We start from the raw sequence: 19,137 nt of genomic DNA, 5'->3' as shown, positions 1-19,137 counted from the left end.
GCGTGGCATAAGAGCCTTATGCCACGCAGATTTTAGGCTGCAGTCGGCGTAACGAGTTCTCTGAATCAGGAGAACTTGTTACGCCGGCGCAAGTCAGCAATTGCGCTGCGTAACCTATGGTTACGCAGGCGCAATTGCTTACTGAATCTGGGCCTCTGTCTTTTTATCTCCTGCCCCACAGTCCTTTGCTGCTGCCTGATGATTGTCTCAGACTCTCCAAATAGGGAGTTTACAAACAAGCAGTTCTGAGTGTCTGTGTGTGAAGAGAGAAAGGGTGGTGAAAAAGCCCATGCTGCTGCAGCAGACAGCTGTCCCCTAATAGATTAGATCAGTTTGGAGAAGTACCTGCTACACAAATAGTAATGACAAGACAATGACCATCCTGACCATGCATGGCCTATAAAGGGCAATTATTACACTACACAGGCAGCCAATGGGCAATCATTACAATATGCAGCCAACACAATTATGGAATGCAGGGGTCAGGAGTATGGAGCAAAGAGCTGGTCGAGAGGAAGAAAACATCCCTCAGCCTGCCATGAAGAATATGTTCCATCATTGGTGTCAGAGGGAGGAAAATACTAAAAGTTCCAAGGGAAGTAGAGGAGCTAAGGGGTCTCTCAGTAGGTAGTGTGACTAAAGTGAGCCTCTACGAGTTTACTGTATCTGAAGGACTTTGGGACCCTAAGGAGGAAGTGTAGCTGAAGGACTGTGGGAGCCTCTTGGGGAGTAATAGGGCTGAAGAACTTTAAGAAGTTAGTAGGGCTAAAGGGTATTTGATGCCCCTGAAGGGGTAGTCAGGCTACAAGGCTCTGAGGTAAGGGGGGCTTTAGGGCTATTAGGGGCTCTTGGTCTCTGATGGTCCTCAAACCCCACCTGCACTTATTTTTCTGACCTCCTTAAAAGGATTGTAAAAGCTCTTTTTTTTTTTTTTTTTTTTAATATACTTACCTCCTCTGTGCAGTTGGCTTTGCACAGAGCAGCTCGAATCCTTCACTTCTCAGGTCCCTCTTTGCTACTCCTAGAACCTCCCTCCTTTGAGTGCCCCCTCAGCCAGCAGCTGGCTACAGGGGGCACCTAAGCTGAGTCAGAGCTCTGTGTATCCATTTAGACATGGAGCCCTGACCTGGCCCCGCCCCCCTCTCTCCCCTGATTGGCTGACTGACTTTGATGGACAACAACAGGAGCCAACTGCTCTGTCTTCACCAATCAGGAGGAGTGTACTGGATGGCTGAGGGGGATCGTGGACATCGCTGGAGAGAGAAGGGGCTCAGGTAGGTACTTGGGTGGCGCTGGAGAGGCTGCTACACACAGAAGGTTTTTTATCTTAATGCATAGAATGCATTAAGATAAGAAACCTTCTGCCTTTACAACTCCTTTAAAGAACACCTGCCAGCAAGTGAAAGAAACCTTAACCTCACCATCTCACTTTTCAAGAAATATGTTGCAGGATACAAAGTAGACCAAGGCCCCGCACACACGAGAGGATCGATACGCTGGAATTGATCCGCGGACCGGTTTCAGCGGATAGATCCCCTGGTGTGTACGATCCAGCGGATCTTTTTCCGCTGATTTTTTTCCCCGGGGATGGATTTCCAGCGGATCAAAATTTCTTGACATGCTAAGAAATCGATCCGCTGGAATCCAGTCCAACGGATTGATCCGCTGGTCTGTACAGACTCACCGGATCAATCCTTTCCGAATCCATCCCCCGCATGCGTCGTAATGATTCGACGCATGCGTGGAAGTCCTTATATCACAGCGTCGAGCGCGTCGAGCACGTCGACGCGTCATCATCACGGCGCGACACGTCACCGCGGACGGAATTCCGCGGGGATTTTGATCTCATGGTTAGTACAACCATGAGATCAAAATCCGCCAGAGGATTTATCCGCGGAAATGGACCTCCGGACCGTTTCCGCGGATAAATCCTCTCGTGTGTACTAGGCCCAAGAGAACAAACATATAGTTACATAGTAGGTGAGGTTGAAAAAAGACACAAGTCCAACCAATGTGTGTGATTATATGTCAGTATTACCTTGTATATCCCTGTATGTTGTGGTCGATCAGGTGCTTATCTAATAGTTTCTTGAAACCATTGATGCCCCCGCTGAGACCACCGCCTGTGGAAGGTAATTCCACATCCTTGCTGCTATTACAGTAAAGAACCCTCTACGTAGTTTAAGGTTAAACCCCTTTCCTTCAAATTTTAGTGAGTGGCCATGTGTCTTGGTAAACTCCCTTCCACAAAAAAGTTTTATCCCTATTGTGGGGTCACCAGTACTGTATTTATTAATTGAAATCATATCCCCTCTCAACCGTCTCTTCTCCAGAGAGAATAAGTTCAGTGTTCGCAACCTTTCCTCATAACCTCAAGACCCTTTATTAGCTTTGTTGCCCTTCTTTGTACTCTCTCCATTTCCAGTACAGCCTTCCTGAGGATTGGTGCCCAGAACTGGACAGCATACTCCAGGTGCGGCCTGACCAGAGTCTTGTAGAGCGGGAGAATTATCTTTTTATCTCTGGAGTTAATCCCCTTTTAAATGCATGCCAATATTCTGTTTGCTTTGTTAGCAGCAGCTTGGCATTGCATGCCATTGCTGAGCGTATCATCTACTAGGACCCCCTGGTCCTTTTCCATCCTAGATTTCCCCAGAGGTTCTCCCCCCAGTGTATAAAATGCATTCATATTTTTGCTACCCAAATGCATTATTTTACATTTTTCTACATTGAACCTCATTTGCCATGCAGTTGCCCACCCCTTTAATTTGTTCAGATCTTTTTGCAAGGTTTCCACATCCTGCAGAGAAGTTATTGCCCTGCTTAGCTTAGTATTGTCTGCAAATACAGAGATTGCACTGCTTACCCCATCCTCCAGGTCATTTATGAACAAATTAAACAGGATTGGTCCCAGCACAGAACCCTGGCAGACCCCATTACCCATCCCTGACCATTCCGAGTATTCCCCATTTATCACCACCCTCCAAACTCGCCCTTGTAGCCAGTTTTCAATCCATGTACTCACCCTATGGTCCATGCCAACGGACCTTATTTTGTACATTAAACGTTTATGGGGAACTGTATCAAATGCTTTTGCAAAATCCAGATACAATCCAGATACACCACGTCTACGGGCCTTCCTTTAGCTAGATGGCACTCACCTCCTCATAGAAGGTTAGTAGATTGGTTTGGCAAGCACGATTCCTCATGAATCCATGCTGATTACTGCTAATGATACTGTTCTCATTACTAAAATCTTGTATATAGTCCCTTATCAACCCCTCCAACAGCTTACATACTATTGATGTTAGGCTAACTGGTCTGTAATTCCCAGGGATGTATTTTGGGCCCTTTTTAAATATTGGCGCTACATTGGCTTTTCTCCAATCAGCTGGTGATAAAGATGGGGGCCCTGTCCCAAGACAGGATAACCTGTACTGCTTCACTGGCTCAAATTGTATAGCAAGAATGCGCACACAGCCTGCTTGTTTCGTTCCCAATGTGTAAAAGAGAATGAACTGCAGCTGGGGAGCTGCTTTATTGGCAAATGACATCACAAAACATATGCATTCAGATTGGTTCAGATTATACATTCACTCCCATTTAGGGCCGAAACAACTAATCGATTAATCGACAACTAATCGATTATGAAATTAATCGATTACAATTTTCATAATCGATTAATCGGCCAGTAACATAATGGGGTTAAAAAAATAAAATTAGTATTAGTACAAAAAAGCAAATCGCTACTGTAAATATTACTTTCACTGTCCCACAGTAAAAAAAATGAACCCCTTACAGTAGCGATTATTTGCTCTTTTTGTACTTATTTTTTTTTTTTAACCCCATTATGTTACTAAACATCTCAGGTCTGGGTCACACCTCTGTTTTTTGGTGCTTTTTGCAGAAACACACTACAGTTCATTTACATGTTTTCCTATTGGACACGGTCACATCCATGATTTTTTTTCAGCTGCTGCGTATTTGGAAAGGGCAAGGACTTTTCAACGCAAAACGGTGCTATTTTGTTTTTTTTGGTTCAATATACTTCAATGGAGAAGCTGCAGAAAAGCATGTAATGTGTTTTTTTGCGGCAATTTGTGTTTTGTAATCTGCCCAACAACAAATTGACCCCAAAAAAATTAAAAATGCTAATTTTTTTTTTTGTCTATTATGCGATTAATCAAAACAATAATCGGCCAACTAATCGATTATTAAAATAATCGTTAGTTGCAGCCCTACTCCCATTTACCCCCTCCCCCCCTGTGACGTCTGTAGCACATGGCACACATTGCTAAAGTCCAGGGGCCATCTTTATTTCAGACGATGGTGTGGGCTATGGGAGGAGCTGTCTAGGAGCAAGGGGCAAGGAGTGGAAGTCCATATTTGGAAACAATTCTCTGGTCACGGGACATAAATTCCTTCAGTCGGATGGAGACAGGAAGGGGGGGTTAGGTTGAACACATTTGGAAGATGGAATCTGAACTCTCCTTTGTCCTTTTTCCAATGCTGAGTTATAATTTCTTTAAATCATCATATCTGATATAAAATTCTCAAGGAAAACTAAACACTATTGTGACATATATCTTTTACACATGCATATATATAATGAATATAAAAACAAATCAAAAGAATATAAAATAAATTAAAATAATATAAGCAGAGAAAACATTTTAGTGGTTCTAATAAAAGAATTAGCTTAATTAAAAAATAGGTATTTTAGCCTAATCCATCACACTGGTACCATTCCAGTCAGTAACAATTACGAACAATGGTCTGGCAATTACTTGACGGAGTACCTGAGTACCCTCGAGTGCAAGCCACCTGGTCCCGGTGATTTATTAATGTTAAGTTTCCCTAATGTTAATTTTAATTCTGTCCTCTGTTAACCATGGAGGTGCTTCCGTTTATGTGTCATGAGGATAGACATTGCAGTTTTGGTTACTGAAGCCCCCGATTCCCTCGTGAAGACTGAGGAGAAGAATAAATTCAATACCTTTGCACCTCCCCATCCTTTGTAACCAGATGCCCTTCCTCATTTTTTATGGGGCCAATATGGTCTGTCCTCCCTTTTTTACTGTTTACATACTTAAAGAATTTCTTGGGATTTATTTTGCTCTCCTCCGCTATGTGTCTTTCCTGTTCTATCTTAGCCGCCCTAATTGCACCCTTACATTTCTTGTTGCATTCTTTATAAAGTCTGAATCCTGATAATGATCCCTCAACCTTGTATTTTTTTGAGGCCTTCTCCTTTGCTTTTATATGCATTTTTACATTGAGTTAAGCCATACAGGACTTTTGTTCGCTCTTTTAAATTTATTACCCAATGGGATGCATTGGCTAATGTCATTATTTAATTTGCTCTTAAAGCAAGCTCATCTCTCCTATGTGTTCTTTGTTCCTAAGATTCTATCCCAATTTATGCCTTCTAGCAAGGTTCGTAGTTTAGGGAAGTTGGCTCTTTTGAAATTCAGTGTCTTTGTATTCCCCTTATGTTTCCTATTTGTGTGATTTATACTGAAGCCAATTGACCTGTGATAGCCGTTACCTAAATTGCCCCATATTTCCACATCCGTGATAAGGTTTGTATTGTTGGTAATCAGTAGATCCAGTAACGCTTTATTTCTAGTTGGTGTGTCTACCATCTGTCTCATAAAATTGTTCTGCAAGACATTTAGGAACTGGCGAGCCTTAGGCCTCGTACACACGACCGAACATGTCTACTAAAACTGGTCCATCGCACCAGTATCCGCGGACATGTTCGGTCGTGTGTACGGCCGACCGGACAATTTTCCGGCGGACAAATGTTTTTTAGCATGCTAAGAAACATGTCCGCTGGAAGCCTGTCCGTCGGACATGTTCGATCGTCTGTACGACTCACCGGACATGTCCGCTCGGCCGAAAGCCCTTGCATGTGTCTAAGTGATTCGACGCATGCGTGGAAGCATTGACCTTTCAGGGTCGCGCACGTCGGCGCGACGACGGCGCGGCCACGTCACTGCGTTCGCTGTCCGTGGGAAATTTGGTCTGATGGTGTGTAAAGCCATCAGACCAAAATCCGGCAGCGGACATGTCCGATGAAAACGATCCGCGTCGTGTGTACGAGGCCTTAGATGAATGCGTGGTTCCCTCCGCCCTGTCTATGTCTGGATAATTAAAAACCCCCATTATAATAACACTTCCCATCCTTTCTGCTGATCCAAATTGTGGTAGGAGATCCGTCTCCCCTCCTCCCTCCGGTTAGGGGGCCTATAGCATGCTCCCAATATTATTTTCCCCTTAGCTTCATTCGTTTGGAGCTCTACCCATAAGGATTCCACCTCCTCCCTAGCTCCTTTAGTAAAGTAATCTCTCACATCCACTTGTACATTATTCTTGATATATAGGCATACTCCTTCCCCTTTTTTACCCTCTCTAGCCCTGCGATAAAGGGTATACCCTTGAATGGTTGCCAGACAATCATGAGAGCTGTTGAACCAGGTCTCTAAAATTCCCACAAAATCCCAAATCTCCTCGTACAACAGTATCTCTAGTTTACCCATCTTGTCCACAAGGCTCTTGGCATTGGTGAACATTCACCTACCCCCTGCTGTCCTCCTCCTACCCACATTGGGCTGCCATTGGAGGAAAGAGAACAGGCTCCTCCCTCACAGCTCTCTACTCCACCACCATCCTCCTCCTGCTATCTAGTCCAATTAATTCTCTTACTGCAGAGACAGTGACATCACTCCTGTCAGTTAACAGGATGCTGGAGATTGGAGCCTTGCAGACAGAGATCTGGCAATTATCCTGTTTAGCCAACAACTCCGGCCCAAAAAGTCAGCAAGTTCCCCTTTCTGGACATCATGATGACCCTACATTGTCCTCACAGCACTGCCTCAGAGCAAACAAGTCAAAGGAAGGATCATGTTTATCATTCCTTGTCTGCAGATCAAATCCAGTTCAGAAACTAAACAAACCCAACAGAGGGTCCCAGGACCTCAAAAGTGTAGCAAACACTAAAAAGTGTAGACTAAATGTGTACCCATGGGGGACAGTAGTTCTTAAATGTACAGCAACCCTCCTATTACCCCCTCACATCCACATCCTATTATTGTGTGACCAATTCCATCCAAATAATTTGTACTTTAATTTCCCAAAGTTATCCATCTCCAAGGAGACCTGTATAGATCAAATGACGGCACCCATGAGGATGGAGGAGGACCGGAGTCACATGACTGAGAAGATACTAAACCTCACCCTGGAGATCATCTACCTGCTGACCGGAGAGGTGAGGAGGATTCTGGGAGGTCACATGACATCACTCTTATCTCTATTAATAAAACACAGACCTGACCGGGGAGGTGAGGAGGATTCTGGGAGTCTAACATGATATTCTATTGGTTCCTCAATACAGAGATTTCCTCTTGTGAAGTCAGGTGATCATATGACCATCACAGTGCCTCCATGTGACTCCCTAAAACCTGAGAGACACAACATGGAGAAGATTCTAGAAGTCACCAAGAAGATGATGGAGCTGCTGACAGGAGAGGTGAGCGGTGCCGGGAATTCTGGGACATTATCCAGTAACAGACAAGGGGTGTGTCTGGATGGTGACTGTATCATTGTGTGTGTCAGGTTCCTATAAGGTGTCAGGATGTCACTGTCTATTTCTCCATGGAGGAGTGGGAGTATTTAGAAGGACACAAGGATCTCTACAAGGACGTCATGATGGACAATCAGCCGCCCCTCACATCACCGGGTAAGAGGAGACTTTATTGTAAAGGAGAGAGCAGTACGGAGGCTCCACCTAGATCCCCCATCATCTGATAAACACATAGAAACAATGTATTCAGTCAGTGTGTGTGTTTCCTACAGATGGATCCAGTAATGGGAACCCACCAGAGAGATGTCCCCGTCCTCTGTATTCCCGGGATTCCACACAGGAAGGTCACACCATCCCTCACCATCATCAGGTAGATGAGGAACAATCACTGATAGTATCATTGGGATCTGTACATTATCTGCATTGTTACCATTGATGTCATTTTTTTTTCTATATTCAGAGTGGAGACCTGAGATATTATAAAGTTGAAGTTAAAGAAGAGATACATGATGAGGATGGGGTGATGGAGAAGTCATTGTTTCTAAAAGGACACAAAGATCTGTACCAGGACACCATGGTGGAGTCATCCAGCTACAGAAACCCACCAGAGAGATGTCCCCGTCCTCTGTATTCCCGGGATTCCACACAGGAGGATCACACCATCCCTCAACATTACAAGGTTGGTGGCATCTAGAACATGGAATCATAGAGGTGATGTGTTGATTTTTTATTTGATGTCACAAGATAAAAGCTTATGTTTTACAGTTATTATTTTCAATAATTTTCTTGGTGCAGGGTGAAGATCTGATAGATATAATCCAATTTGAGGTGAAATCAGAAGAAGAAGAAGAGAGGTATGTGAGGGATGATCAGCAGTCTATGGAGGAGGATGGAATAACGGGGACATTTATAGAGGAGGACACTCCTACAGAGATCAGCACAGGTGGGTCATTAACACTGAATCCATTCCTCCACCCATACTGCTCACTGATTGGTCCAGAGTAGGGCGGGGACTGGGTGATATCAGCCTGTAATCCCCTGGTCACTTTCCTGAGCTGTGTTCCCCGTCCTGTATTCCTGTATTTCTCTGGGATAATCTTCCTTCTCTGTGCTGCAGACACAATTTATGTCTCTAGACTGGATTTATGGAGATTCTGGGGTTCAGCTGGCAGCAGAATGTTGTTTTTCACCATAGATGTTACTAGGCACCTGGGTTATGGACTTTGGGTCTTCTTCCATATGCCTGAGTCTAGCAAGATCTCTGACAGAACAATTCTCCTAGGATTTGTTCTGTTTGCTGTCTGTGTCGGGTGGAGGGATATGTCTGTATAGTCTCAGACCCAAGTCACTGAGTGAAGGAGATGGGAGGCTGTTAGGTAAACCGTTAACTTTCCACTGATTTATTGAATAAAAATATTATGAGTCCTGACCTTTACACTTAGGGATGGGCGAGCGGTTCGGACAGAGCATAAGTTCGGCCCGAACATCACTCATTTGCCGAACACTCAAATTCTCTATGCGCTCAGCGGGATGTTCGCCGGTTGGGCACACAGTCAATAGGTTATTAAGGAGTGGGGCTTGAATACTGGACACTGCATCCTTAACAACGGATGAGCCAGCAGCTGTCAGCTGGCTTCCCCACTGACATTTGAATGAAAAAAATAAATAAATAAACATTGCCGAATAAGCCGGCAACCGAAGGAAAAAAAATGGATGGGGACCCCAAATCCATTCCAGTCCATTATCCATGTACACAGCCTGGCAGGCCAGGAAAGGAGGGTGACAAGCAATTGGTCCCCTCCTAAACCATACCACATGCCCTTTAACATGGGGGGTGCTTTAAGGCAGAGTGGCTCTGCCCCCCACCCCAAAGCACCCTGTTTCCATGTTGATGGGGACATGGGCCTCTTCCCCGCAACCCTGAGAAGAAGCCTCTTCCCCGCAACCCTGAGAAGAAGTGGTTATGGGGGGGGGGGTCTGTGGAACGGGGGCTTATCATAATCTGGAACCCCCTTTAACAAAGGGCACCAGATCCTGCCCCTCTATGTGAACGAATATGGTACCTCTACCCAGTCACCCAATAAAAACCAGTGTAGTGTAAAAAAAACAGGAGCCAGTTTTTGACAAGCCATTTATTAAAAAACAATGTCCTTTAAATTAGATCCATCATCAATCATGACGCCTGCCGCACCGCCGGACCCAAAAAAAGAAAATACAAATGCTCCACCCGCGATGAAAGCTAACTTCTGACTGCCTGCTCTGCCATCTGACAGTTCTTAAATAGGTAAGGAACAGAGCCACCTGGTGATGTCACCAGGTGGAACCTTCCCCTTAGCTATTTAAGAACTGTCAGACCGAGGAGCAGGCAGATAGAGGTTGGCCTCCATGGCGGGTGGAAGTTTTTTTTTTTCTCTCTCTTTTTGGGTCTGGCGGTGTGCCAGGCGTCATGATTGATCTACATTGGCGGACATTACATAGTTACATAGTAGGTGAGGTTAAAAAAAAACACAAGTACATCAAGTTTAACCTACATTTTTTTTTTAAATAAAGGACTTGTCAAAAACTGGCTCCTGTTTTTTTTGTACACTACATATATGGGTAGAGGACCAATGTACCCGATATTCATTCACATTGGGGGGCTGCTGATAAGCCCCCTATGGCAGACCCCCACAATCACCTCCCAGGGTTGTTGGGAAGAGGCCCTTGTCCCCATCAACATGGGAACAAGGTTCTTTGGTGTGGGTGGCTGCATGTTACATAGTCCTGACCATTGCCCTATATACTGTACTCTATGTTGTACTGTATATTACTTAGTTCTTACACCTGCACTACATACTCTATTTTGTACGTTACATACTCCTGACCCCTGCACTATATATTCTATGCCAGGATTCGACAAAATCTGGGCAACCCGGTCGCAATTGCGACTAGAATTGGTGACCTGGCGCACGGGGAAAAAAGCTTAGGCCTGCAGAAGGCCGCAAATCTGCAGCCTCAATTACCGGCCGGTGCGGCCCGACGCGATCACGCGGTGGGGAAGTAGGGGCGCACAAAGACACAGGATGGGGTATCCTGTGTCTCCGTGCGCCCCCACCTCCCCTTCCGGCTGATAATTGATAATTAAGCTTTGCGGCCTTCTGCAGGCCTATGCTTCCTTCTGTGATCTGGCACCATCTTGTGGTGGCCGTTGGCATGACAAGTAAATCAGCAATTCTAATGGAGCTTCCCCAGTGTTTTCACTGCCATCTCCTTCCCTCTAATTAGAGCCCCCAAACATATATCTTTTTTTATTCTAACACCCTAGAGAATAAAATGGCGGTCTCTGCAATACTTTCTGTCACACCGTATTTTGCGCAGCGGTCTTACAAGCGCACTTTTTTGGGAAAAAATAAACTTTTTTTTTTATTAAAAAAATAAGACAACAATAAAGTTAGCCCAATTTATTTTTTTATATTGTGAAAGTAAATATATACCGAATAAATTGATACAAACATACTCCTGGAACAGATTATGCTTGTAATCCGAGGTTCAACTGTACTCCGTATTGTACATTACATAGTACTGACCCCTGCACTATATGCTGTACATACAATAACCCAATGATGGTGGTCTTCAGGATCAGTCCTAAATCATGGACTAAATAAGGAAGTGCAGGACTTCTTGTGTTGGGAGGATGGCAATGAGTGATAGAGGGGGATGGGGACACTCGTCCTATAATCCCCTCATCACTGTCACTCCTATAATAGACAGTTCTCGTTGTTTCCTCACTCTCTGACTAAGGCCCATGAATAAAGAAATGATCTGGTAGGAGATCAGAGGACCCATTTACTAGTTACCTTGAGGGGGAATTGTAAGATCCTCAGAGACAAAGCTGCCTGATGTGGGCGGAGTCCTGGTTTAGGGGAACCAATCTGCTCATGTCTAGTAATAATCTTTTTATTTCTATTTTAGTAGATGGACGGGAGATGAGGAAAACCTCAGAGGATTGTCTCACTTTGTCTCCAGACTGTAAAGTAGAAGATGAGGACATCACACAGTATAGTCCAGGAGAAAACCCGACTACCTCAAATGTACATCCGGCACCACACAGTGTAGATGGCCCATCGTATTCCTCTTATCCTGAGGAACCTCAGACTGTGCGGGACGGTGCCGGACCATCGTATTCCTCTTATCCTGAGGAGCCTCAGACTGTGAGGGACGGTGCCGGACCATCGTATTCCTCTTATCCTGAGGAACCTCAGACTGTGAGGGACGGTGCCGGACCATCGTATTCCTCTTATCCTGAGGAACCTCAGACTGTGAGGGACGGTGCCGGACCATCGTATTCCTCTTATCCTGAGGAGCCTCAGACTGTGAGGGACGGTGCTGTCCTTCCAACAGAGAAGAGGTTTTCGTGTACTGAGTGCGGGAAGTGTTTCCATTATAAATCTCGTCTTAATTTGCATAAAAGATCTCACACAGGTGAAAAAACGTATTCCTGTCCTGAGTGCGGGAAATGTTTTTCACGCAAGTACAATCTTCAAACGCATCAGAGATCTCACACAGGTGAGAAGCCGTATTCATGTCCTGAGTGCGGGAAATGTTTTTCTGTGAAGTCTCATGTTTATAGACATCAGATTTCCCACATGGAGGAAAAGCCATATTCCTGCTCTGAGTGTGGGAAATGTTTTTCACAGAAGTCCAATCTTTACAGCCATCAGAGATTGCACACCAGAGAGGAGTCGTATTCCTGCCCTGAATGCGGGAAATATTTTTTAGACAAGTCCAGTATTTACAGGCATCAAAGATCTCACACAGGGGAGAAGCCGTATTCCTGTCCTGAGTGTGGGAAATGTTTTTCACAGAAGTCCAATCTTTACAGCCATCAGAGATTGCACACGGGGCAGAAAACGTATTCCTGTCCTGAGTGCGGGAAATGTTTTTCAGGAAAGTCCCAACTTTACACACATCAGAGATCTCACACGGGTGAGAAGCCATATTCTTGTCCTGAGTGCGGGAAATGTTTTTCACGGAAGTCCCATCTTTACACACATCATAGATTACACACAGGGGAGAAGCCGTATTCTTGTTCTGAATGCGGTAAATCTTTTTCAGACAAGTCTAGTCTTTACAGACATCAGAGATTACACACAGGGGAAAAGCCATATTCCTGTCCTGAGTGCGGGAAATGTTTTTCACAGAAGTCCAGTCTTTACACACATCAGAGATCTCACACGGGGGAGAAGCCGTATTCCTGTCCTGAGTGCGGGAAATGTTTTTCAAAGAAGTCCAGTCTTTTCAAACATCAGAAATCTCACACAGGAGAGCAGCCGTTTTCCTGTCCTGAGTGAGGGAATTGTTCATCACTGAGGTTCTGTCTTCCTGTACATCAGGGATCCCACACAACCCTTGAGGTCTATTAGTGCCTTGAGTGCGGGAAATGTCTTCTATATGAATGTTGCTGGACATCACAGCTCTCATGTGGGGAAGAAGCACACCCTGATATACACCTCAGATATACTCCATGGCTGATCTTCATCATGTAAGAAACACTTCATAAGGAGATCAGAGATCACCAAAGACATGGATGAAGTGTTGTACCGTGTTGGCCATTGATAGCAGTAGAAAAATAAAAATTGAGTCATTACCTTTCATTGGCTGAGTACATTTTGTGGTGTAAAATTTCACACACTGTTTGAAGTAGTTGAACAAATGTGTATAGCGCAACTTTTTAGCGGATATATACCATAAAGTGCAATGACTCAACAAGTAAACATTTGTATATGACATAAAGTGCAATACAATGCAAAGTTATTCAAATCCTACAGTTTATTCAAAAAGGCATAATACAGGCTTACCCTACTTTTAGGTATACAATGGGACCAGAGCATGTATGTAAAATGAAAATGTACTTAAAGTGAACCAATACCCTTTTTCACTTCTTAATGCATGTACTGCATTACAATAGTCATTTACAGGCATAACCGATTACCTAGGCAAGCTGCCGACCTTAAAATTGGATATGTTGTAGTCCCTCTCAGTGCTCCGCAATTTTGGTGTCCCTCTCAATTATGGTTCGGGAGCAGTGCCCTCTCAAACTGACCAAGATTTGCCATAGACGCCAATGTTAAAAACCGGGAGCAGTGCGATGTCAAGTTGACCAAGATTCATCATAAGTTACACTATCCATCCATATCATTATGCTTTATTTGCTGAGAAATCACTCTGAAAATCAAACTCTAGCATTTCTGGCCATGGCCATCGTGAGCAAGGGCAGATGAATCATGTAGCAATTATTTCCTGGAATCCATCTGCCCTTAGTTAAAGCGGAGTTCCAGACACAATTTCACTTTTTATATACCCCTGTAATATACAAGCTTAATGTATTCTAGTAAAGTTAGTCTGTAAACTAAGGTCCATTTTGTTAGGTTGTTACAGCATTTAGACACTTTATAAAATAGAAATTGACTGGGGCCATCTTAAGTGTGGGCATCATGAAGCCAGACTGTATGACTTCCTGGATTTCAGCCTTGCAGATCTCGCACATGCTCAGTGCTGCACAAGCAGTGTAATAGGTTTCAGGTCAGGTTTCAGCACCTGTACTGTCCAAGTCACATGATTCTTCGAGACTGGGGATTGCACAGACTCCTGGAAAGTTACACCCACTACATTCCCAGGAGTCTGTGCGGTGTAGGTTAGGAAGCTTAAGCACCTAGGTGCAGGAAGTGGGAAGATTAACTATTCTGCCTAGCAACAACACTTTGAAGGCATCTAAAAAACATATTTTTTTTTCTTAAAGGACTAATGAATTTTTTTTAAAACTACTGATGTAATGTTATATTTATGGGTGGAACTCCACTTTAAGGCATGCATGAAGGAGAGCGTGCGTAGCTGAGAAAACTTCCTGAATGATATCAATTTCCTAGACCAGGAAATAACTCCAGCAAAGACCCCCAAAGGTCCGTGGACACTTTACAAGCAGACTCCAATGCTGCTTGTTCCGGGTTTAGGAAAAAACAGTTATTCCTATGTTAGTCTCAAATGAATAGCTTAAAATCCATAACAAGGACTCCCATAGTGCAGTAGTTTATTAAAAAATAAAAATAGACATGATAAAAAAAGCCACTCACAAAAGGTATAGGAGTCATCAGACTCAATAAAGCATCAAAGGAATACCAATATGGCTAGGGTTGTCCCGATACCACTTTTTTAGGACTGAGTACAAGTACCGATACTTTTTTTCATGTAGTCGCCGATACCGAATACCGATCCTTTTTTTAAATGTCATGTGACAGTTTTCAAACCACAATGCAGACTAAGGATATTTTCTTTAGAATTATGAAGAACTCTAACTCAAGACATTATAAAAGAATAAAAATCAGTAAAAATGAATAAAAATGTTTTATTTGCTTGTCACGCAGTAGTAAAAAACTCAAAGAATTTTCATAGAACATGTTGATAAATACAAAAAAAGTATTCTATTTAGGTATCGGGAGCATTTGCGCGAGTACGAGTACTCCCGCAAATACTCGGTATCGGTCCCGATACCGATACTAGTATCGGTATCTGGAAAACCCTAAATATGGCCAACACAGGAAATGATGTCACCCACTTCTGTTCCTACGTGTTACGTCACATGACTTCATCAGGATCCCTATTGCACTTTATGTCATATGCAAATGTTTACTTATTGAGTTATTGCACTTTAAAGTGTGTGTGTGTGTGTGTGTGTATGTGTGTATATATATATATATATATATATATATATATATAGATCTATCTGCTAATAAGTTGCGCTTCACTAAATGATCTTGTTGATTTTTACATAGTGGAGCACTGTGAGTGTTTAAGTTAGCAACTTGATACACATACAGTGCCTTGCGAAAGATATAAAACTGTAATTTTTTTTTAAGAATCAAAAACAAGTGGGACACAATCATGAAGTGGAACGAAATTTATTGAATATTCCAAATTTTTTTAACAAATAAAAAACTGAAAAATTGGGCGTGCAAAATTATTCAACCCCTTTACTTTCAGTGCAGCAAACTCTCTCCAGAAGTTCAGTGAGGATCTCTGAATGATCCAATGTTGACCTAAATGACTAATGATGATAAATAGAATCCACCTGTGTGTAATCAAGTCTCCGTATAAATGCACCTGCACTGTGATAGTCTCAGAGGTCCGTTTAAAGCGCAGAGAGCATCATGAAGAACAAGGAACACACCAGGCAGGTCCAAGATACAGTTGTGGAGAAGTTTAAAGCCGGATTTGGATACAAAAAGATTTCCCAAGCTTTAACCACTTAAGCCCCGGACCAATATGCTGGCTAAAGACCCAAGGGGTTTTTACAGTTCGGGACTGCGTCGCTTTAACAGACAATTGCGCGGTTGTGCGACGTGGCTCCCAAACAAACTTGGCGTCCTTTTTTCCCCACAAATAGAGCTTTCTTTTGGTGGTATTTGATCACCTCTGCGGTTTTTATTTTTTGCGCTATAAACAAAAATAGAGCGACAATTTTGAAAAAAAAACAATATTTTTTACATTTTGCTGTAATAAATATCCCCCAAAAACATATATATAAAAAAAAATTTCCCTCAGTTTAGGCCGATACGTATTCTTCTACATATTTTTGGTAAAAAAAATCGCAATAATCGTTTATCGGTTGGTTTGCGCAAAATTTATAGCGTTTACAAAATAGGGCATAGTTTTTTTGCATTTTTATTTTTTTTACTAGTAATGGCGGCGATCAGCGATTTTTTTCGTGACTGCGACATTATGGCGGACACTTCGGACAATTTTGACACATTTTTGGGACCATTGTCATTTTCACAGCAAAAAATGCATTTAAATTGCATTGTTTATTGTGAAAATGACAGTTGCAGTTTGGGAGTTAAACACAGGGGGCGCTGTAACATTTAGGGATCAGTGTGTATGTGTTTACAACTGTAGGGGGGTGTGGCTGTAGGTCTGATGTCATCGATTGTGTCTCCCCTATAAAAGGGATCACTCGATCGATGCGCCGCCACAGTGAAGCACGGGGAAGCCGTGTTTACATACGGCTCTCCCCGTTCTTCAGCTCCGGGGAGCGATCGCGACGGAGCGGCTATAAACAAATAGCCGCGCCGTCGTCCCGGATCGCTCCCCGAGCGGACCCGACCTCCGCATGTACCGGGGGGGGGGGGGTCCCGATCGGACCCCCCACCCACGTCTAGGCAGGCACGTACAGGTACGTTGATGTGCCTGTCCGTGCCATTCTGCCGACATAAATGTACATGAGGAGATCGGGAAGTGGTTAAACTTGCCAAGGAGCACTGTGCAAGCGATAATATTGAAATGGAAGGAGTATCAGACCACTGCAAATTTACAAAGACCTGGCCGTCCCTCTAAACTTTCAGCTCATACAAGGAGAAGACTGATCAGAGATGCAGCCAAGAGGCCCATGATCACTCTGGATGAACTGCAGAGATCTACAGCTTAGGTGGGAGACTCTGTCCATAGGACAACAATCAGTCGTATACTGCACAAATTTGGCCTTTATTGAAGAGTGGCAAGAAGAAAGCCATTTCTTAAAGATATCCATAAAAAGTGTCGTTTAAAGTTTGCCACAAGCCACCAGGGAGACACACCAAACATGTGGAAGAAGGTGCTCTGGTCAGATGAAACCAAAATCAAACTTTTTGGCAACAATGCAAAACTTTATTTTTGGCGTAAAAGCAACACAGCTCATCACCCTGAACACACCATCCCCACTGTGAAACATGGCGGTGGCAGCATCATGGTTTGGGCCTGCTTTTCTTCAGCAGGGACAGGGAAGATGGGAAGATGGATGGAGCCAAATACAGGACCATTCTGGAAGAAAACCTGATGGAGTCTGCAAAAGACCTGAGACTGGGACAGAGATTTGTCTTCCAACAAGACAATGGTCCAAAACATAAAACAAAATCTACAATGGAATGGTTCACAAATAAACATATCCAGGTGTTAGAATGGCCAAGTCAAAGTCCAGACCTGAATCCAATTGAGAATCTGTGGAAAGAACTGAAAACTGCTGTTCACAAACGCTCTCCATCCAACCTCACTGAGCTCGAGCTGTTTTGCAAGGAGGAATGGGCAAAAATTTCAGTCTCTCGATGTGAAAAACTGATAGAGACATACTCCAAGTGACTTACAGCTGTAATCACAGCAAAAGGTGGCGCTACAAAGTATTAACTTAAGGGGACTGAATAATTTTCCACTCCCAATTTTTCAGTTTTTTATTTGTTAAAAAAGTTTGAAATATCCAATAAATTTCATTCCACTTCATGATTGTGTCCCACTTGTTGATTCTTATTTTTTTTTTACAGTTTTATATCTTTATGTTTGAAGCCTGAAATGTGGCAAAAGTTCGCAAAGTTCAAGGGGGCCGAATACTTTCGCAAGGCACTGTATTTATATAATTTTTGTAGCTTTACTTTAGGTTGATAGCGCTGGTTTTCTTTTTCCAAATGTGACCAGCATTCTCCCAGCCATGATGAATATTGGCATTATTTAATTTTGAAAGGTGATTTCCTTGGCTTCATCTAGTGGCTATAATGTGTTATTGAAATAAATCATATAAACCCCCACTCAGCTTTAAATAATCAAAATCAAACCCCAGAATTCGGAACCTAAATTTGAAATCTGCTGTAGTAATAAACCCTTTCATTTAAAAATTGAAAATCTGCCGTAGTAATATATAATACAATGTGAAATAAAGAAATAACAGGATGTCAATACCCAGAATTCTTTGACACCCCTCAGTGAATCAATACACATCATGAACTGATAGAATGTGTCCTTATTGGCACAATCCAGTCCACTTTGGGCCAGATTCACAAAGAGATACGACGGTGTATCTACAGATACACCATCGTATCTCTGACTTACACTGGTCCTATCTATGCGCCTGATTCATAGAATCAGATACGCATAGATAGGGCTAGATCCGACAGTGTTACACTGTGTTACACTGTCGGATCTTTTTTTCAATTTAAAAATGGCGCCGGGGGCGTTCCCGCTGATTTACCTTGAATAATATGTAAATCAGCAAGATACGCAAATTCACGAACGTACGCGGACCCGTCGCAGTGTTCTTACGTCGTTTCCGTAGCGGTTTTCCGTCGTATACTTACCCCTTCTTTTATCAGGCGCAGCCAATGTTAAGTATAGCCGACGTTCCCGCGTCGAATTTAAATTTTTTAACGTCCTTTGCGTAAGTCGTTCTCGAATACGGACGGACGTCGTTTACGTAAGCGTCGCAACCACTGACGTCCTAGCGACATCAGTGGGAGCAATGCACGCCGGGAAATTTCGTGGACGGCGCCTGCGCATTTAAATCGGCATGGGAACGCGCCTGATTTAAATAGTACACTCCCCTAGCCGCGGAATTTGAATTCCGCCGGGGGATTTAGGATCCGCCGTCGCAAGTTTGGAGGTAAGTTGTTTGTGAATTAGCCACTTGCCTCCTAAACTTGCGGGAGCGGATCTTAATTCACGTAGAACGAGCGGATCTATAGATCCGCTGCACTACGTGAATCTGGCCCATAATGTGTAAC

At 43.4% G+C, this 19,137-nt stretch overlaps 1 protein-coding gene across 1 annotated transcript in view; it reads left to right on the top strand.

Annotated features, from left to right (window-relative positions):
- The window catches only part of LOC120935479 (oocyte zinc finger protein XlCOF6-like), a 94,024-nt gene that overhangs the window by 28,949 nt on the left and 45,938 nt on the right, over positions 1-19,137 (top strand). The window contains exon 3 of the mRNA XM_040347530.1: positions 12,139-12,896. Within this exon, the coding sequence (XP_040203464.1) occupies positions 12,139-12,896 (758 nt within the window). The remainder of the gene's footprint in view (positions 1-12,138; positions 12,897-19,137) is intronic.

This window comes from Rana temporaria, chromosome 4 (genome assembly GCF_905171775.1).
Source record: "Rana temporaria chromosome 4, aRanTem1.1, whole genome shotgun sequence".
Classification (NCBI taxonomy): Eukaryota; Metazoa; Chordata; class Amphibia; order Anura; family Ranidae; genus Rana; species Rana temporaria.
The sequence above is the reverse complement of the archived record's forward strand: the minus strand, read 5'-3'. Positions and strand labels throughout refer to the sequence as shown.